The sequence below is a fragment of the Bufo gargarizans genome, chromosome 3 (genome assembly GCF_014858855.1).
Source record: "Bufo gargarizans isolate SCDJY-AF-19 chromosome 3, ASM1485885v1, whole genome shotgun sequence".
Lineage (NCBI taxonomy): Eukaryota > Metazoa > Chordata > Amphibia > Anura > Bufonidae > Bufo > Bufo gargarizans.
The window spans coordinates 338,188,628-338,210,746 of record NC_058082.1 but is presented as its reverse complement, the minus strand read 5'-3'; the positions used below and the strand labels follow the sequence as shown (position 1 = coordinate 338,210,746).

General features: G+C 42.1%; 1 protein-coding gene across 3 annotated transcripts in view; it reads left to right on the top strand.

Moving 5' to 3' along the window:
- The window catches only part of LOC122932824 (platelet-activating factor acetylhydrolase 2, cytoplasmic-like), a 173,051-nt gene that overhangs the window by 18,371 nt on the left and 132,561 nt on the right, over nt 1–22,119 (top strand). For all 3 annotated transcript variants that reach the window (XR_006388346.1, XM_044287457.1, XM_044287456.1), the window contains exons 3-6: nt 1,022–1,118; nt 7,701–7,769; nt 14,759–14,885; nt 16,063–16,170. Coding sequence is in view for 2 of the 3 variants with exons in the window: in XM_044287457.1 (XP_044143392.1) it covers nt 1,022–1,118; nt 7,701–7,769; nt 14,759–14,885; nt 16,063–16,170 (401 nt within the window). In the remaining variant the exon portion in view is untranslated. The remainder of the gene's footprint in view (nt 1–1,021; nt 1,119–7,700; nt 7,770–14,758; nt 14,886–16,062; nt 16,171–22,119) is intronic.

The following is a 22,119-nucleotide window of genomic DNA, read 5'->3' as shown; positions in this document are numbered from 1 at the left end:
AAGCAGCCCCAACAGTTTTGTTGTTCACCCTAGAGACAGGTGGCATCTTCATTTCACACCCCTCTCTCTGCCCAGACCATTTGCAGGCATAGAAGGAAACGTGGTGTCACAATGCCCATTGCATGTCCAGCCATTAAGAGCAAGCCATCATAGCCTTTGTTTGCAGTGGTATTGTGAATGGGAAATCTGGACTGCTACTTACTAGAACTGTATTGTCTGTAGTGATCCAGGTTCTATTTGAGGTCAGGTTTGAGTATGGAGGCCTCATGGTCAGCGATTTAATCGTACCTTTGCTGTGGAGTGACACACAGCCCCCACTGCTGGTGTGATGATCTGGGTAGCAATCTCATACAACAGTCAGTCACCCCTAGTACTCATACGAGGAGCACTAATAGCTCAGTGACATGAGCAGGACATCCTGCGGCCACGTGTTGCTCTTCATGGCGGGGTTCCCAACTATGATTTTTCAGGAGAATAATACTCGCCCACACACAGCAATGGTTTCCCAGGTATGTCTCCATCAGATTGCAACACTTCCTTGGCCTGCCTGGTCACCAGATTTATCACCAATCAAACATATCTAGGACAAGTTGGAACGCCAGTTTCAGCTCCCTACGAGTGTGCAGGATCTACGTATCCAGCAGAAACATCTGTGGGCAAATAGCTGCAGGATACCATATAGAACCTGTATGCCTCCGTGCCCAACCGTATTTTATCTTGTGTCCAGGCTAGAGACGGCCCAACAGGTACTAGAGCCTCCTTTCAATTGTTTTTCCCTCAATAAACGTATCCTTTTCCTCTAATATTGTTATCACTTACATATTGTAAATCATCATATTCACACATAACATTTCATTCAGTTCCAACAACTCCTTCTTGGTGCAATATTTTTGTTGTCGTTGAGTGTATATGTGCTGTTTGACCTATATTATTGCATACAGAAGTATAGGTGCAGCAGTCTGGGCCTTCACTTTCTCTATGTAATGAAATATAATAGAACTGTTCATACTTTTATTAACAGGTAACCCACAAATTCCAGTAACATGGAATGGAAAGTTCTTGCCGGGTACAGACAGGAAACCGCTTGTCATCTTCTCTCATGGACTGGGGTCTTTTAGGTGAGAAATGAACAAAAACTAAATACCGTATTTTCCATAAGGTGCATCCCAGGTTTAGACAACAGAAAATTTGCCTTCAAATGATAATTTTTAAACATGTTATGTTTTGAATTGCCAGATGAATGAGCGTTTCTCGTTCATCGGGTAATCGGCGGCAGTATTAGGGTGGGTTCACACTAGCGTTAGGGATTTCGTTATGGCTTTCCATTATAACATGGTTATAACGGAATGCCCAGACAGAATGCAAAACGGAAGCCTTTAAAAGGCATTCTGTTTGCTCTACGTTCTAAAAGAGGTCTATGGGAAAGCACAACGGACCCGTCTGGGTCCCGTTATGCAAGACGGAAAACAAAGTCAACAGGACTTTGTTTTCCGTCTTGCATAACGGGACCCAGACGGATCTGTTTTGATTCCCATAGACTTCTATTAGGACGGAGAGCAAACGGAATGCCTTTTAAAGGCTTCCGTTTTGCATTCTGTCTGAGCATTCCGTTATTTTCCGTTATAACATGTTATAATGGAAAGTCATAATGGAATCCCTAATGCTAGTGTGAACCCACCCTAATACTGCCGCCGATTACCCGATGAACGAGAAACGCTCATTCATCTGGCAATGAGGGGGGAGGGATAGTGTTTGCTGTTGTATTTTAGACAGGGAATAGCAGAGGACACCAATTGGAATTGATGGGGAAAATTTAGATGGATAGTGAGTTGTGTGTGTAGTGAACTGGGTATGTGACCAATCCGCTCAGTGCTTGAAATCACAATCCACATAGCATATGTGAACGAGCAGAGTGTACAATCAGTGCGCATGTAATAGCACACTTAGCGGTCAATACCGCAGTAGCATTATACTGTGAGTCTCTCACCCCCATAGCACAACATGTCCTACATTGCAGATCTAAACAGGCTGCAAATGTCAATACATTAAAAGGCAATATGTGAGGGTGTTGATCTCACATAATAATAGCACACTGTTCGTCCCTTGAAAACAGTGTTTACAAAACTACACACCACTCTGTTTTCAACAAGCAGCATTTACTATCAAACACAGTGTTACAACAAAAAGCACATATCTTAGTACTGCCAGATACTGGTGTTAAAACCGATACCCTCTGCTTAGTCCTGATAGTTTAATCAGACACAGTTTTTCTTTTCTATAATAGCAGTTTTAAGTAAATATAATAAAAGATGTAGTTTTAGATACATATATAGTTAGGACCCCCTAAAGGGATTTCCTGGTCAGAGGACCGTTTTGTTTCTTGTTAGTCATTATCGAGGGTCCTAGCCAGGGTCCAAGTGTGTGTTTGGGCAAACAGCGCAGCACAGCAAGAGTTAAGGATAGGGGATAACTATCTGATCGTTGGAGGTCCAACCACTCCAAGAACTGGGGTCCTGTTTTCCCCATCTGAATAGAGCAGCAGGTTTAGATGCCCCCTGCCGTTCCTTTCATCGCATATGACTGGTGGAGATAGACAAGTACAGTGCACAGCTATTTCCAGCAGTCCTATGAATGGAGTGGCAGTGGGAACCTGCTTCTCCATTTAGATGGGAGAACAGGACTCTCATTCTCATGAGTGGTCAAACCTCCTCTGATCACATAGTCAACCCCTATCCTTAAAGGGGTCATCCTATGCACAATGTAAATCAAATCCGACATCATATAGCACATGCCAGTCTCTTCCTAACAGACTGAGAACCAGCTCTGTACCTCACATGGATCCAGAGATCTCCCCATTCTTTTCTCCAATTGCTCTGCTAGATTTATTTCCAGCTGGCAGCTCATGGGACGTGACCTTTTTTCCGGGGTTGTGTCCATTGGTCAGCTGGTAGGAGTTGAAGGATGGAACTGAGCTTCCGTCTCAGTGAAAAAGAGAAAACAGATGGTGGCGCTATACAGATAAATTTCAGTGAATAACTCAGTGGCTATACTAGTTGTTTTATTTATTTTTTATTCATTCACTTCTTGCACTCACTACCATTTTATTTACGGATTAGCTATTTGTTTTTCGAACGTTTATCTGGAAAGAAGGACATCTTCAGATCCCGTTTCATATTCTTCAACGGCCTTTGCCATAATAGGGGATTGAACTTCGCTCATTAGCGATTATCTCGCAGTATAATACTGCCACCGAGTGCCTGATGAAGGAGCAAACATTCGTTCATCGGGATATCCAAATCTTTTGACAGGTTAAAATCTGATCATTTGCAGGCGCAGTGTCTAATCACAATCTGCTGCCAGCACACAGCCATCATACTTCCCTGCCTACTGACTTTTCTTGGGAGCATGATGAAATTTTCTGAACCGCACAGGCAGAATGTACTTTTGATGAGTGCTTGGCATGTATGGCAGCAATTGCCTGCTCGCTAGCAGAGGTGACCGCTGCTATTACATGCAGCGATCTCCTCCTCAGTATCGGGAGGAGTGATCGTTATGCCATAGCTCGTCCCCATACTGAATCATTGTTTGGCCGTGAGCAGTCCGTGGTAACACGACCTGGATTCCGTACGAGTGTATTACTGTAGTACAGCGGTGGCATGAAACGCACGGCATCATAGCAACCAGTGACGCCGTGCGCTCCTGCTCGCAGCCGGAATCCAGGCCGTGTTACCACGGGCCGTGAAACACGGCTGTGTGCATTCGGCCTTTGCCGGCAGCAGATCATGATTAGACACCACGATCTGCCGCCTGCAAACTATAATTTTTTAACCTGTCAAAAGATTTGGATTGCCCGATGGATGAGCGTTTACTCTTTCATTGGGCAATAGGCGGCAGTATTAGACGAACAGTCGTTAGCGATCATCTGCCGAAAAATCGGCAGGTGTAATACAGGCTTTGGAAAGTTTCACCCTAATAATTCCCTGTTTCTTACCCTGACTGATCGTGATTTTCAAAATGGCTGTTCACATAAGGCCTTCCACACCTGGCGTTGCGGGGGTAGTACACATCTTGTTTCATTCCTCCTGAATCTTGTATGGGCTGTTGATGGATACATAGACAGGCTCGGCTTCCCTTGCACCCCAGGTAGCAGGAAACTCCTTCACATGATATCTGCAGCAGGGGTCAAACCTATCTTACATATGTGGCAACAACCAGGTCCACCTTCTTTCAAACTCATTTTAGAGAAGTTTTCCTTCATCATGAAGATGGATTGGGTAAAGGTGACCTTCAGAAAAGTAAATATTATAGATTTTTTGAGGTCTGGGAAAGTTTTATTGCTATTCTTCCCTCACGTAAACAATCTGATCTCAGAGAATGCTTTAAACTCACCAGTAGGGGTGTAACGATACCAACATTTTGATGCGATACTCGATACCATAAAAAAAAAAGCGGCATGCATTCCACATTTTAAGTAAGATCAGGCCCATAATAGAATAGTCCTATTTTATTTTTGGGGGGGACAAGGTGACCCAAAAAATGGCGAATTGCGCGTTTTTTTCTGTAACTGCTTTCACCGCATAGGAGAAATTTTTATATATTTTAATAGTTTGGACTTTTCGGACGTGGCAATATGTCATTTATTTATTTATTGTTTATATATTTTATATGTAAAATAGGGAAAGGGGGTGATTTAAACATAATATTTTGTTTGTTTTTTTAAAACTTTTATTTTACTTTTTATTTATTAACTATTAGCCCCCTTAGGGGCTAGAACCAGGGATCTTTTAATCCCTTGTCCTATTCACCCTAATAGAGATCTATTAGGGTGCATATAATTTTAAACTGTCCCTGCTGCGCTGTGCTTTGTGCACACGGCAGCAGGGAGCTTACCATGGCAGTCATGGAAGGCTTCAGCAGCGTAACTGATTACACTGCTGGGGCTCCGATCAGAAGCTACCACTGCACCACCAATGGAGAGGGGGGGGGGGACCCTGTGGCCACTGCCACCAATGACTTTAATACTGGGGGGGTTGGGTGGGGCGCACTGCGTCATCAATGTTTTTAATACTGGGGTTGGGGGGGAGGGCGCACTGCGCCACCAATGTTTTTAATACTGGGGTGGGAGGGGCGCACTGCGCCACCAATGAAGGTAACTAACGTTTAATACAAATACAGGTCCCAGCGGCAGAATCACATAGCCGGCACCGGACCTCAATGACAGAACGCTGTGATCAGCGGCAGTTAACCCCTCAGGTGAGTGTGAAGTCCTATTCAAACTAATAGAGTTCTATTAGTGTGACTAGGACAAAGGTTCTAACCCCTAAGGGGGTTAATTGTTAGTAAATAAAATGTAAAAAATAAAAATAAAAACCAAAAAAAAATAAAAACCAAAATACTAAAAGTTTAAATCGCCCTCTTTCCCAATTTTACATATAAAATTTACAAACAATAAAAAAAAAACATATTACATATCGTCAAGCCCGAAAAAGTGTGAACTATTAAAATATTTTTAAAAATTTCCTTTGCGGTGAATGCCATAACAGAAGAAAAAAATCTAAACCGCGCCATTTTTATTCACCTTGCCCTCCCAAAAATAGGATAGGACTGTTCTATTATGGGCCAGACGCTCCATAAAATATATAATGCACACAGCTTTTTTGGTGTTTTATTTTTTTCACGTGGTATTGAATGGTGTCGAGTATCGCAATACTTTTTTATGGTATCGAAATGGAATCAAAATTTTGGTATCGTGACAACCCTAATTTGTATTAAACATTAGTTATCTTCATTCGTGGCACAGTGGCCACAGCCCCTCCCCTCATCATCCCGTCTCTTTTCTTATTGGTGGTGGCACAGTGGGGAGACAGTGACCCCTTCACCACTGTGCTGTTGAGGAGAACATGGTGTGCGCTGAGAGCAGCACGTGCCATGTTCTCTGATACTAGGCTGCGCAGTAGCGCAGCCTAGCATCAGTAAAAGGCAAATCTCGGTATTGTATCGATCCGGGTACAAAAGTATCGATTGGGTATCGATAATTCGATACCCGGTGCAACCCTACTCACCACCCAGTTCCAGGAACATATTCTGTTGGGAGATTCTCCAATCTCCTGGATCATCTCTCATGGTCTTCAGAAGTTCTTGCCAAGGAGATCCACACTGATAGGCAACCTCTCTGGTCTCCTATTTCTTTCTGTCTTCTTATTTAGAACGAGATGAAAGTCATTAGTGAAAGATATAGATGGTCTTTTCTTCTTTTCTTTCTTTTTAGTTTTATTATCAGTTTTGAGTTACTCCTGGTTTTCCTATATCTGCCAAAGATGTACCGCTTGTTTTTATACCACCGTGATCTAATATCATATATCTGTTGTCAACAATATCTCACTTTGTATGTGAATCAGTACTAGTTAATTTGCTTGTATCGGATCTGCTATACATCATCCAGAATCTTGTTACTTCTTTTTCTGTATTTGAAAATGTATATAAAAACATGGAAACATAAAAATTCTCCTCACTGAACCCATGAAGACAAGCATACTTACCTAGTCCTGGCCTCTTAGTTACGGCTCTGTGTGTTCAAAGCTGTCATTGCACTTCGTTCCCTGCGTGTAGGAATGGAAGCTTCTGGAATGGACAAGGTGACTGGCCTTAGAAGTGACATGTCCCTAAACAGCAGGTGACTCAGGAGTGATGTGCCTCTTGAGGATACAGAATCACTGTGGCCAGTCATTGGCTGCAGCAGCACACATAACCGTCCTTGCCTTAAAGGAGTTGTCCCACAGAAAATATTCAACAGTTTTCCAACCAGCACCTGGATCTGAATTCTTTTATAATTGCATTGAATTAAAAATTCAGCATAGCCACTGACTTATATGTATCTGTATAGCGCCATTTGCTGTTTGTTCTTTTTCTTATTTCTTTGTCCTGCTCACTGAGAAGGCTGCACATGCTAAGTTTCATCCTTCAACTGCCTCCTGAGCTCTGATAGGGAGAGCATGGACACGCACCTTTAGCTGCAGCAGAAAAGACAAGTAAGGCACAGTGATCTCTAAGTAAACAACTCAAAATAATGGCATATCCACTACGTTTTCAATCAAATGTATCTGTATAGCGCCTCCTGCTGTTTTTTCCATCTTTCTTTTGTGCGGCTCACAGAGATGGCCGCACATGCTCAGTTTAATCTTTTAACTGTCTCCTGAGCTGTGATAGGGAGAGCACAGACACGCCACCTTAGCTACAGCAGACTAGACACTCCCCTTGAGCTGCCAGCTTGATATAAATCTAGCAGAGTAATGACTAGGGAGATCTCTGGACCCATGTGAGGTTTTAGCTTTGGTAGAAAAAGATGTACTATGTGATATCTGGTTTTCATTTTTTACTTTAGTCAAGGGATAACCCCTTTAAGTTTGCATGCGATGACCTAACCGAGTGAAGACAGCTGGGGACCCACAGAGCTGAAACTGAGTTGTGGGGAGCAGGTACGCAGGACCAGTAGCAAGGGGGAAAAAAATATTTCAAACTTGGAATACCCCTTTAAGCATTCTTTTGTATATTACGTTTTATAAGACCTCCTAATGAGTAGGTATTTCCCAGGATGTACTGTATGCTTGTTTTTTATTTCTCTCTGAGTAGTAATGTCTGAAGTAGGCATATGGAATTGACACGAACGATTATGTATGCTATTTTTATTTTTCCTACTTTAGAGCTTTATATTCCTCTTTGTGTATGGAACTGGCATCCAATGGTTTTCTGGTTGCCTCCGTTGAACACAGGTGAGTAGGAAAAAAAGTTACGTATAAATATATATATATATATATATATATATATACAGTTGTGTTCAAAATAATAGCAGTCAGACATCACTAACCTGATTAATCACTGTTTTTGGTAGAAATTATATTTCTACATGGCAAATAATTTACTAGCAGGTGTAGTAGAGTAATAGAAACCCAACAGACCCAACAGTCATGACATGCATGCTGCTGATTCTCTGTAATTGAATCACTAATTGAAAGGGGCATGTTCAAAATAAGAAAACAGGTGGCAATTATTGCCTTTATTCAAAGAAGGAAGGCAGCAAATGTTGTATATGCTGGTTACAGTGCATTTCTCTCTGAAATTCTGAGGAAATCGGGTCGTTCCAGACATTGTTCAGAAGAACAGTGTACCGTGATTAAAACGTTGATTGGAGAGGGGAAAACCTATAAAGAAGTGCAGAAAATGATAGGCTGCTCAGCTAAAATGATCGCAAATGCTTTAAAATGGCAACCAAAACCTGAAAGGAGTGGTAGAAAGCAAAAAACTACCATTCAAATCGATAGAAGAATAGCCAAAATTGCTATTCAGGTCCTATAAAGGACTCGGCCAACAATCAGCTCCAGAAAGATCAAAGAAAGTCTAAAGTTACCTGTGAGTACTGTTACAATTAGAAGACGCCTATGTGAAGCCAAGCTATCTGCAAGAAGCCCCTGCAAAGTCCCACTGTTAAAAAAAAGACGTGTGCTGAAGAGGTTACAGTTTGCCAAAGAGCACATTGACTGGCCTAAAGAGACATTTTGTGGAGTGATGAAAGTAAGATTGTTCTTTTTGGGCCGGAGACAGTTTGTCAGACGACCCCCAAACACTGAATTCAAGCCACAGTACACTGTGAAGACAGTGAAGCATGGTGGCACAAGCATCATCATATGGGGATGTTTCTCATACTATGGTGTTGGGTCTATTTATAGCATACCAGGGATCATGGATCAGTTTGAATACTTTAGAATACTTGAAGAGGTCATGCTGCCTTATGCTGAAGAGGAAATGCCCTTGAAATGGGTGTTCCAACAAGACAACGACCCCAAACACACCAGTAAACGTGCAACATCTTGGTTCCAGACTACAAGATTGACGTTATGGAGTGGCCAGCCCAATCCCCGGATCTTAATCCAATAGAAAACTTCTGAGGCAAAACCAAGAAATAGAGAAGAACTGTGGAATGTAGTCCAATCATCCTGGGCTGGAATACCTGTACACAGGTGCCAGAAGTTGGTTGACTCCATGCAACACAGATGTACAGCAGTTCTCAGAAACAGTTTTGAACAGTCTAATATTCACTTTTCTTCAATTTTGTTAGAGGAACAACACAAATTTGATATATTTTTCTTCATGTTTTGATTTGGAATAGAATGTGCAGTGTTCCAAATGCATTTGTGTGTATGGAAATAAAAGCTATTAGAAGGATTTTTGAGCTTTATTCACTTTTTTAAACACACTGCTATTATTTTGAACACAACTGTATATATAGTTATCAAAACTAGTGCTACAGAAAAGAGGAGGAGTTACCAGTAGCAACCAGTCAGCTTTCAGCTCTCGTATTTCAGGGGTACTTTGGCAAATGGATCAAGCACCATGATTGCACAAGCTTTGATAAATGTCATCCAAATGATCTGGGTCATGGCAACAAACAGGCTAAAGTATTGCAGCCACAATAGTGAAGAACTCCTGAGCAGAAACACAAAAAAATAAAAATCTTCCAAAGCAAGGTGAGAAAATAGGCAGCACTCACCACTGGTTCTTTGCTTATTTTTATTTCATAAAAGCAGAATACATACAGCTGGATAGCAGTTTGCCAAATTCACATACAGCGGCGACGGACGTTTCGCACACGAATGATCGCGCTTCCTCAGGCCATTATTGTAGGGGCCTGAGGAAGCGTGATCATTCGTGCGCAAAATCTGCTTTTATGAAATAAAAAGAAGCAAAGAACCAGTGGTGGGTGCTTCCTATTTTCTTCACCTTGTTTTGAAAGATTTGGATGACTATATTTCACGGATTGCGCACCGCTGTGACTGGTCTTTTGGAGGTATCAAGAGGAGTTTGTGAAGCACTCGGTTGTGTTGATGAATATCGGCAGTGCCACCTGTAACTCTATTGCGTTGAGAAAAAAAACTAAGTTAACTAGTCTGTGGCTGATGGCATTAAAAGTTTCACATAGCAAAAATCACTTAACAAGGGGCTGCCTTTGCTGCTCAGATCTTGGAATTGGAAGCAGCTAAATATATAGGCCTGGTCTTGTTTGAAAGCTAGCATTCCTAAGCTTTTCAACAAGACCATACCAAGAATCATAGCGTTATCTCCAATACATCAAGAGAGCCATATGTCTAGCTGCTACCAATCCACAGATATGAGTAGCTATCCCACCTTCAGTCTGGAAGAGAAGGTGGGGATCAGCTGGGGAGATGACAGCCTGCAGGAGAAAAGAAAAAAATGGACAGACCAAAAGTTTGGACACACCTTCTTATTCAAAGAGTTTTCTTTATTTTCATTACTATGAAAATTGTAGATTCACACTGAAGGCATCAAAACTATGAATTAACACATGTGGAATTATATACATAACAAAGTCATGAAAATAAAGAAAACTCTTTGAATGAGAAGGTGCGTCCAAACTTTTGGTCTGTACTGTACATATAAAGATTATTATTCTACATTCCTCAACACTGAAATTGCAACACCAAGAAGGAAATTTCAGGAATAATGGAAATCACAGGATCGATAGACATGTTAATGATGTGCAAGTGATAAAAAAAATTGAAACAAAACATTCAAATTATCTTGATTACATATTTATTTATTCATTATTTAGTATGAGCGCCACACACAGAAATACAAGCACCTGTCTAGGCATGGTATCAATGAAGTTATTAATGTTTGTCTGAGGAATGTTCTGTCACGCTGAATGCACTTGGACACTCAAATCATCAAGATCCACTGGCTGGACCACACAGGCTGCTTACAGTAGCACAAGCAACATGCAGCTTGGCGTTGTCCTGTTAAACAACAGCTGAGACAGTTAGGAGAACTGGCTGTAGCCTTGGTCCCATGCCCAAATCATAGTAACGCCAAGCTGCTAGTTTACCTGAAATGACGACTATAGAGGTCCTGCTACTGTACCTTATGCCGCCCCACACCATAATCCTGGGAGTAGGACTGGTGTAAGGTTCCCTTGTGAAGGCATCTTCGTGGCATTGCCCATGTGGTCTCCAGACCATTCTCCGGCTATCATTGTGTCCGAGAAAAAAAGGGGGACTCATCGCTAAAGAGGATAAAACTCGCAATGTTGAACAGTTCTGACATCTTGGCCTAGGCGCGTAGCAATCTGCCAGAGTCATAAACCAAGATCTCTCACTTCAAGGATTCTGTCTGTCTCAGTTTGTGACAAATGGTCATAATTGGCACGTTGATGTTCAGGAGGCATCATACAATCATCCCACACAACTTGATCTGATTTTTGAGGTTTCATATGGCCAAAAATATTTGCTTTCAATCTGGCCCTTATGACCCTCCCACATGTCACAGATGGAGATAGATTCTTGAAAATATCATCTGCAGAGCTTTGTGACACCAACTACTTTCTCGATTTGCATAACCTTATTGCTAGTCCTTCTTGATGTTGCAATTTCAGTGTTACATTGATGCTGATTATGGTGAGTGTGGTTGTAGATACTGATATTATATATGAATAATATTAACATGTTGCAGAGATGTATTGTATTGGAAAACAGAATTGTGATGGCACACTCACATTTGGTTGGATAAATAGTATTTATTAGTTGCAGTTAGGTATTTGATTGGCTTATTTAATTATATTTTTAATTTTTAATTGTTTATATGTATAAAAAATTATCTGGACATATGTTAAAAGATATAATAAAAATGAAAGAAATAGGTAAAAGAAAAAATAAAAAATAAATAAAAATAAAGTTGTATCTGGTGTTCAGAATATTGAAAGAGTCTATTCAATGAGTCCTGGAATATAGAGTCATATAGTTGGGATGTTTTTCTGGAGTATTTGTATTCTTCAGTCCATGTACAGTGACCTTGTAAGTAAAAGGTAATCCAGTATGTTTTTGATGCAAAAGTAATCGTGAAAAATAGTAGAAAAGCGTGAAAAAAAGGAAATAAGATAAGAAAATAGTGCGAAATTGGTGCTGGTTCACTCAAATATATATTGTGCACGATAAAAAATATAATAAAAAATTGGATAATCAGTACTGATTATAGAATATAATGGTGTGAGTGATATTAAGAACAATGTCAGATATTTACTGGTAGGGAATCTGCATTGCTTGTTCTTCTACTCGTTGGATTTACCAATATTGGAACATCCGCCCTTTAATGGTAGAGACGGTACCTTGCTGGTAATATATATAGAATATATATAGAAGTAGTCTTTTATATATTATATAGTCCCCCGGTGCAGTCTATTCATATATTCGTCCTGTTTAATGGAATACTTAGTAATTAGAAGGTTGTACTTTACCCCTCTTCTTCCGTTACGGTGTACTCCTTTGTGCAAGGACCTGCGTGGCGTCCCACGTGATCTCTCGCCTTACCATGTGATGCTGCACGTGATGATGATGCGGGTCAACGTCACACGGTGATGTGGTTCCTGATTGGCCAATCTCCTTTGCTGCGGGGTATTTGAAAAGATTCTCGCTGAGAAGAATATGTTCTTTGCGGAAGTTAAATAATTCCAAGTGGTGGATATCCTTTCGTCCTCACTGCTTCCTTAGACCAGACGCGTTTCGGGACACTTTTGGTCCCTTCCTCAGTGGTTTGTGTTGTATCAGGAGCGAGTGAGGATTTAAATGCTGTTTGCTTTAAGGGGCGTTGCCTTCAATTTGATTGAGTTGCTTGTAAATCCTGGTTTGGATTTGGTTTGTTTAAATCCTGGTCTGGATTTAGTATGTAGAAAAAATGAAATGAGACTGGGATGCATATAAAAGTAAAAATAGATAAAAATGAATAAAAATGAAAATAAAAAAAAGAAATGAACTGATGTTTGTTCACATTATTTGTGTTGTTCTATATTTCTTGTTAGGAGTAATCTGTATTACTATTATAAAGGATCCATGTATGTCTTGGATCTCATCCCTAGATTTATGCTCACTGTTCTTCCGCTATTTAGTGCTTGCGGTTCTTTTGCAAATATGCGGTTACAGTGCGTTTTTCCCCCCCCTTTTTTTTATCAAGTGTTATTTGTTACTTGAAGTCAAATTGTTTGATTTAGGTGGGGAATCTGGTGACTATGTCATATTTAGTCACAGCTTTATTATTTGGGTCTTTAGTGAATGGTATTTATTGTAGCTTCATTATCTTAGGTCGTCTTATACTTACAATTATAGTTTGGTAGGTGTTTTGTATATTCTGATCTGCGTAATCTTGAGCTGATTGGCTTTCTTATTTGTATCTGTGTCAAAAAAAGAATGTTATACCTTTGTTGGTATTCCTATGTCCATTACGGTTTTGATGCGGTTAGTGTGCGTTTTTTCGAAATATTCGTATTTATGAGATTTTTCAAGATTATTTTGAAATCGGGATTACTTGTCCTTTTCATGTAGATAATTAAATGGATTCCTGCTGTTACTTGGTTTGATTTTAATAATTGTTAATAAAATAGACTTCATTTTTACAATTTCTTTGGTGGTTTCTGCTATTTTGTGCATCTGATGAGTGTTTGGAAGAGATATTTCATGATGCGTGTGGGCAGAGAGGGGCCTAGATGGGAGAGGAGATAGGGGTGCTGGTAACAGCCTGACCTCTATTTCACTTTCCCAGGGAGGCACCTCCCCAGGGTCACAGGAATCCAAAAATTTCCAATTCCGCGTTTAGCCCTGCAGGTACTAGGGTGTCAAATTCATAGATTCTTTTGGATTCATTGCGTGACATATTGCTTATATGATTACCTCCTCTCCATGGTTTGGCAATCTTTTCGAAAGCTGTGAATTTGAGAGATGATGGGTCGCTGTTGTGGTATGTTTTGTAATGTTTGGATAGTGTGTGTTGTTCGTATCCTTTTTTGATGTTTGCTATATGTTCTGATATTCTTTTTTTCAGTTGTCTTTTTGTTCTACCAATGTATTGTTTGCGGCATGGGCATTCCAGTAAATAAATGACGTCTGTGGTATTGCATGTTAGACATTCTTCTATTTCTAATTTGAATGAGTTGTGAGTGGAGCACACTTGTAGAGTTTTTTTGGGAAAATTTGTCACTTTGCAATTATTGCATTGCCCACATCTGAAAAAGCCTTTCATAGATAGCCAGTTGTTATGTACTTTTTTCGCTTTTTGTTTTATCGTGGGAGCTATTTTTAGTCCTAGATTAGGAGCTTTGGTGTAAACTATTGGTGGTATAGTATTGAGTATTGGACCTATGGTCTTGTCTTTGAGTAAGTGATGCCAGTGTTTATTAATGATTTTGGCGATATTTTTATGTTGGGCATTGTAGGGCAAGATTAGTCTGGCTTCTTCTTTTTGTTGTATGAGAATTTCTTCTTTTTCTTTAAAGAATTCCTGTCTATCCATTTTTTTAACTTTATTTAGTGCGTTGTCAAGTAATTTGGCTGGGTATTTTTTATTTATAAATTTATTTTTCATTTCGGTGGCTTCTTCTTCGAATTTGGTGTTGAGAGTGCAGTTCCTTTTTAGTCTTCTGAATTGGTTTGTTGGGATATTGTTTAACCATTGTGGAAGATGGCAACTGGAGAATAGAATATGGTTGTTTTTCATTACCGGTTTTTCGTAGGTGCTACATATTAGTTTGGTGTTTTCTATTTGGATTTTTAAGTCGAGGAATTCTATTTGGGTTTTAGTTGTGTTAGATGTGAATTTTAAATTGAGATTGTTGGTGTTGATTTCGTTTAGAAATGATTGTAAGGAGCTTTCAGTATCTTGCCATATGAATATCACATCGTCAATATATCTTGATATGTTGCAGAGATGGTTCTGCCTGTGCTACGTACCATTTTTCAGAAGAAGATGGCAGTACAAACCCTCAGGAGATCTGGATCCCATATAAAAATCTGCAACCGGGAATGAAAGAGTTTTATCTCCGTAACTATCAGGTATTTCAGATTACTTGTTTCATCAATGTTTTCGAGCTGATAAGATGAGTGATAATTAGTGTATCTATGATAACAAATTAAGTATAACATAACGTTTCTATACTTTATTAGAAGAATATTAGTTTAGTGGAATACACACAAATTATGGTGATGGAATCTCCCCCAATGTGTTTTAAAGGGAACCTGTCTTCTGATTTGGGGTCACTAAAACCTGCATGCAGCTGGGGTTTAGGGTCCCAAAACTTGCTTTGAGTAAAACCATCCGTTTCCGCAAAAGGAAGTAAGTGAAATTAAAACTTAGCAGACTCTTCTCCCATGTTATCGAGTGCATGTGGTGGTGAAGCTGGGGACATTACATGCACTGCAGATCGAGCACATCTCAGTAAAGAGAGGTGCACTGTCCTCCACTTCATCAGCATGGTTCACATGTGCCTGGTACTGCTGGACAACACTACCAGACTCTTTTCCCGGTAAGTTTTACATTTCATTTCATTTGTTTTCCAAGAACAGATAGGTTTGCTGTGGGCATATTTGAAATTGTAAATCCCAGCTGCATAACTGTATGCAGTTAGTTTAGTTGTCCCAAACCAGGTGACAAGTTCTCTTTAAAGAGGTGTGCAACTTTTGGGAGGGAGCTGGCAATCTGCCCCCTGCCTTGGGCAGAACAGGGAAGGGAAGCATACTTACCTGCTTCCTGACACTGGCTCCCCACTTCTTCTCTCCTGGCCTCAGTTTCTCCACTGGCCTCTCAGAATGTAAACTTTACTTTAGATGCCACTGCAGCCAATTGCTGGTGGTTGGCTGCAGCAGCGTTAAAAAGCTTACATTCTGAGAGTGCAGTGGAGCAGCAGAGGGTGGGGAGAGAAAGAGCAGGGAGCCAGTGTCAGGAAGCAGGTAAGTATGCTTCCTATTGCAGGTTTGCCCAAGGAGTGGGGAAGTGAAGGGGGGGGTTACCAAAAACCCCAACCAAAGGTATACAACACCTTTAAATGCTCTGATTTCACTACCTTTATGTCTTCTGTACATAATCCCAATTAATTGGATGAAATCTATGACTTATAATGGGATCTGTCAGGGAATCTATTATTTATGAGGGAAAGTGAATAACAAAAATGTGACTAGAGCCAGCCCATATGAATGTTTAGATAAATCACAACCTTCCATTAACCTCTTCTAGGTTCATCAAAGAGCAACTGAATGTGTCAGAACTGTGCGACTTTTGCAGGACGTGGATGCAGGACAACGAGTGACTAATATCCTGGACTTCAGCCTGGATACTTTGAAGGTATCCTTTAAATATAGCAATAAATGTCACCGAGAACATATGCAGAGACAGCCATCTGAGAAAGCCCCTTAAAGGGGTTGGTCATATTCTGTTCATTTCTACAAATGTGCTACACGTTGGGTGGGCTGTCACAGAATGTCTTACTGTGCTGGAGTGAAAATGTATTCCATATTACTTAGCATATTCAAGGTCATACATGGAAAAATGGTGCTGCTGGAGGGTCTCTTTTAGGAAATGCATGCTATTAATAGCATGAATAGAACATGTTGGGTTGGGCGCACTGCTGCATGATGACCACTAGAGGTCTAACCGGAGATCTGGCTCCAGGCATGCTCATGCAGAAATCTGTATTGTCGTCATAGGATGCATGAGATGTGAAAGCAGTATAGCTGTCTGGTGTCTCGACTGACACTTCTGATAAACAGAATCAGAACTGCTTCAATGACTGCCACTGCACTATTTCTATTATTAATAGCAGCCATTTGTGTGTATTGCAGGATATTACCATCCAGAGAGGCAAGCAAAGCTCAGAACAGATAAAGACAGTGACACAATATATACGGTCCAAAAAACGATATTGTCAGTGTTGAAGTCCCAGTTGAATGAAGTGGTGGACACTTATGTGTGTCATCCACTCCAATCAAACAGGTGTAGAGGGGCTCCTGTTCTCGTGATTGGTGAAGACCCCCCACGGTCCTACCCGAGCCAATCAGACATTTATGTCCTATCCTGTGGGTAGGGGATAAGTTGCCATAATGGGACAAGCCTTTAAAAAGTCCCTATAATTTTAACAAACTTCTGACGTATCATAGTGATGACTTGTCAGAAGTTTTGACCGGTGAGATTCCAGGTGCTGAGACCACCACCAATTGTTGATATGTGAGGGGCAGAGGATAGGTCATCAGTAAAAAAAAAAAAAAAAAACTTTAAGACTGAAAACAATAAAGCTAAGACTAATTTTAACATTTCTGATAATTTTCATTAATGAAAACTTTTAACATAACATGGTTTCATGTCAGAGGTTAGATCATTGGAGGTCTGGGTTCTAAGACCCCCATGGTCACATAGTAACATAGGTTATAAGGCTGTAAAAAGACATACAGTATGTCTATCCAGTTCAGCCTATTATCCTGAAGAGTTGATCCAGAGCAGGGCAAAAATAAAATGTGTATAAAAATTCCTTCCCGACTCTAAGCAGGTACTCAGAATAAGGATGCCCTGTGAGGGCAAAAAATCCTGCCAGGAAATCCACAACATCAAGACTTTCCCATCTTATCATAGGGGGCGGAAAATTGCCTATGCCTGCATTGTATTCCACTGCAGAATTTACAAAGCTGTTACATTTGCCTAGTTAGGAACATAGAAAGAACAAAAACATAACTCACAAACCCTACCTCATCAATCTTTAAAGGGCCACCACTTTCAGGTTTTGCTTTTTATTTTTACTAGTATTTAATTGAAGAGCATTTTAGGGTTAGATTTACTCTCGTTGGCAATGAGCTTGTCTGTCTTTAGCTTTGCTGCCTTTATCTACATTTCACATGTTCTGTTTTTCCCTTATTGTCTTTAGTGCTTGACATTTCTATTTATCAACATTAGTTTTTCCCTTTATACCAGTTGAGAAAGGTACAGATCTTTAGGTATTGACAGGAGCCTATTTCCTTTATGAGATCTACGTTTTAGTTTCCCAGTCTATATCTGGGAAGTTGAAGCCCCCCATAATAACGACCTCATAATTTGCCGCCTAATCTCCTTCTCTTAGTAGTAGACTTTCTGTGGCATATTAAGTGTCTTATAACAAACTCCTTTCAATATTTTATTATTGCATTTGCCTCCATGTAGGGGTGGGCGGTATAGGCGATATAGGCGATATGCGATATGAATTTGGGCCACGATATGGATTTTCGCCATATCGCCTATATCGCTGGACAACGATATGATCGCGCGCACCATGTTCTCCTGAGCCGGCCGGCACAGCGGAGGGAGGAGGAGGAGGAGGGAATCCCTCCCCACTGTGCGCGGCTGCCGCTGAACACCAATGAGGACAGAGTAGGAGGAGGAGGGGAGGGACTGTGGCCACTGCGCTACCAATGAATGTGCCGGCCATATCCCACAGGGTCCCCCTCCTCCCCCCCATCATTGGTGGCAGTTTGCAGTTCCGATCGGAGCCCCAGCAGTGTAATGCTGGGGCTCCGATCGGTTACCATGGCAGCCAGGAGTCACCCTGCTGAAGTCCTGGCTGCCATGGTATGTTAGTGAGCAGAGAGCAGCGCATTATACTCACGTGCGCTGTGGGCGCCGGTCGCTCCTTCTGTCTGTGCGGCGGATTGCTAATGCTTACAGCATTAGCAATGCGCCGCACAGACCTATGAGAAGAAGGAGCGACCGGCGGCCACAGCGCACGTGAGTATAATGCGCTGCTCTCTGCTCACTAACATACCATGGCAGCCAGGACTTCAGCAGGGTGACTCCTGGCTGCCATGGTAACCGATCGGAGCCCCAGCATTACACTGCTGGGGCTCCGATCGGAACTGCAAACTGCCACCAATGATGGGGGGGAGGAGGGGGACCCTGTGGCCACTGCCACCAATGATTAATACTAGGGAGGGAGGGGGGGTTTGCGTTACCAGAGGGGACATATCAGAGGCTGGGGGAGAAGATCAGAGGCTGGGGGAGAAGATCAGAGGCTGGGGGGGGGCAGATCAGAGGCTGGGGGGGGGGCAGATCAGAGGCTGGCGGGGGGGCAGATCAGAGGCTGACGGGGGGGCAGATCAGAGGCTGGCGGGGGGGCAGATCAGAGGCTGGCGGGGGGGCAGATCAGAGGCTGGCGGGGGGGGAGATCAGAGGCTGGCGGGGGGGGCAGATCAGAGGCTGGCGGGGGGGGAAGATCAGAGGCTGGCGGGGGGGCAGATCAGAGGCTGGGGGGTGCAGATCAGAGGCTGGGGGAGCACATGAGAGGCTGGCGCCATGGTCAGCTTCCTGCTGTTGTGTGCACTATGCACAGGGCAGCAGGGAGAGTGTAAAGTCCTATTCACCCTAATAGAGCTCTATTAGGGTGAATATGACAAGGGTTCTAGCCCTTAAGGAGGCCAATAGTTAATAAATAAAAAGTAAAAAAAAAAATTTAAACACCCCCCCCCCCAATATAGAAAACAATATATTGCAATATATATCGCATATCGCACATGCTTAAAATTATATATAGATTTTAGGCCATATCGCCCACCCCTACCTCCATGTATTTCCAAAATCAGATTATCTGATTTTATTTTCCGCGATTTGTTTATTCTGCTTCCTGAACATTATTACGGGGGCGGCCATTTTGCCTGAGCTGTTCTTAACAGCATTTAGAAAGCATTAAGAAAATTGCTTTACGGCAGCCTTTAGACACAATGGTCTTGACTTACATTGCAAAGTTTTTTAGGCATGCTCTGTGACCTGTACAGAGGTCATTGTAGAAGGAAAGAATACTGTAGATAAGATTTGACAATCACCTTTTGTCAATGGAGGATCCTGTTTTATCCATACACAGAGGTGATATCTCCTTATCATTACAGGCAGGTTTAGAATAATATATAACTGCAGTAAAGTGATCTGTACAGACCAAGAAGTGGCACCAAATATTAGGCTTAGTGGCTGGGATTTTATGTTTTTTGGTAAAATATAGATATTTAAATAAAATTTTAAAACTAACATAATCAAAAACGTGATTTAAAAAAATAGGTAATTTTCCATCGATACATTTCCTTAAAACACTCTTCTAGCAATCTAATTCCCCTAAACAGCTGCATATGTTTGGATGGGCGCCACCAGTGGTCTGGAGCCGTCCGTCCTCTCTGTTCAAACATTTGCTTCAAAACATTAAAGGGATTGTCTGCTTTTTTATATTCACATATCCTCAGGTTACCACTGGGTCTTCACCAGCTGCTACCCGACCAGCAATATGTTGAGAACACTGTTTGATGATGCCATTCTTTGTGACAGATCACCCTGTCTGTACTTCTAATGATTGAATTTCCCTCTACCTGCTCCTATCTGGCCCTCTCTGCACTCATGGTTCCCTCCTTGCTAGAGCTGATATTGCCTTGACTGGCAGAGGAAGTATCTTGCTGCAGCGGTGTTAACCCTGAAATAACATCCCCTGATCTGACAGACCTGTCCATCCTCCCTCACATCCACCTGAGCGAACTTCTTTCCATATTGTCAAGGTATCAGCGTTGCTATTCGCTCCTTTAGATATTGGATACAGGTTTCCAAATTTGCTCACATTTTGCACAACAATATGCACCCTGAAAAGGCTGATTAAAAGGGGTATCCCCTAGCCAATGTAAAAAATGAAAATCAGACAACCTCTTTCTAACAAAGTTAGAACCAGCTCTGTACCTCTCATGGATCCAAAAGTATCCCCAATCATTGCTCTGCAAGATTCATATGAAGCTGACAACTCAAGAGGAGTGTCTTTTCTGCTGCAGCTCAGGGGGCGTGTCCATTCAGCTGCAGCTCTCTCCCTATCACAGCTCAGGAGGCAGTAAACTGAGCATGTGCGGCCTTGTCAGTGAGAAGGACATAGAAATAAAAAAAAAAAATTCATTACATGTGATCACAAAAGTATTCAGATCCAGGCTGGTTAAAAACTGTAGAATATTGTTTGTGGGACAAACCCTTTAAGGACTGCATACATTGCACAATATGTGCACTGGACTGCATTGTCAGTAATGGAGCACATATGTGGGGATTGCACAAGAGACAAAAAACTAAGTAAATTACACAATGCAATAGAAATGATACGTGAATTTCACGAACCAGCGGGTGTAAACCCACTGTGCCGCGTGTCCTACCTCCTCTAAGGGGCGTTGTCTAAGTGAACCCCATGATCTTCACAGTACCCCTGATGGTGGGGATAGACTTTCCCGAGGGGAACACCAGGTCACTACCTCTTAAGGAGGATTGGCACATGAGGCAGCTGGTCCAAGCAGACCAGGAGGTACCTGAGGAAAGGTACCAGAGGTACAGGCGTTGTCTGCAGGCTGAGTCGTAACCAGGAGCAACAGTGCAGGACCGAAGTATAAGGCAGAGGAGAAGTCAAATAGGCAATAGGTCAGGGCAGATAGCACAGGTACAGGTCAGGCAATCCGAGTCGGCAACAGGAGAGTCAAGGCAAGCAGACAGGGATCAAACAGGTAGCAGAGCACAGGAATTCAAGTCCGAGTCACGAACACAGGAACACAAGCAGATATCAAGAACAGTGATGGCCAGTTCGCAGTGTTCGCCGACGAACACATGCGATCTGCCATCTTTATTCCCAAGCCCGGCGATGCAGAGGTAAGTCCTTACCTGTGCCTGCTCCGCGAGCCGCTCTGAAACACATGCGGTCACTGGGAGCAGGCAGTTCCGAGAACAGCCCGATGAAGGTTGTTCTCGGAACTGCCTGCTCCCAGTGACCGCATGTGTTTCAGAGCGGCTTGCGGAGCAGGCACAGGTAAGGACTTACCTCTGCATCGCCGGGCTTGGGAATAAAGATGGCAGATCGCATGTGTTCGTCGGCGAACACTGCGAACTGGCCATCACTGATCAGGAACCTTAGCAGGACACAAGGACCTTGGCATATATGTGCAGGAGGGCTAGGATTGGTCAGCGAGGTCACATGACCTAACCCATAAAGCACAGAAAGTGATGCACTGTGGCCCTTAAGGAAGTGCTGCAGGAAACAAGCAGCAAAGATGCTGTGGCCGGGTCTGAGAAGAAACTGTGGAGCAGAACCCAGAACAACAGTACCTACACAGACAGAGCCAAGGACTGCAGCGGTGAACAGGAAGCACTGGCAGCAGATCACCCCTGAACACAGCGCCTGGGACCACAGCGGTAAGCAGGGGAACAGCGGCGCACAGCAGCCGCTGTTACAGTGAATAAATGTAGTTTGCTTCTAAAGTGGCTGAATTTGCAGTCGCC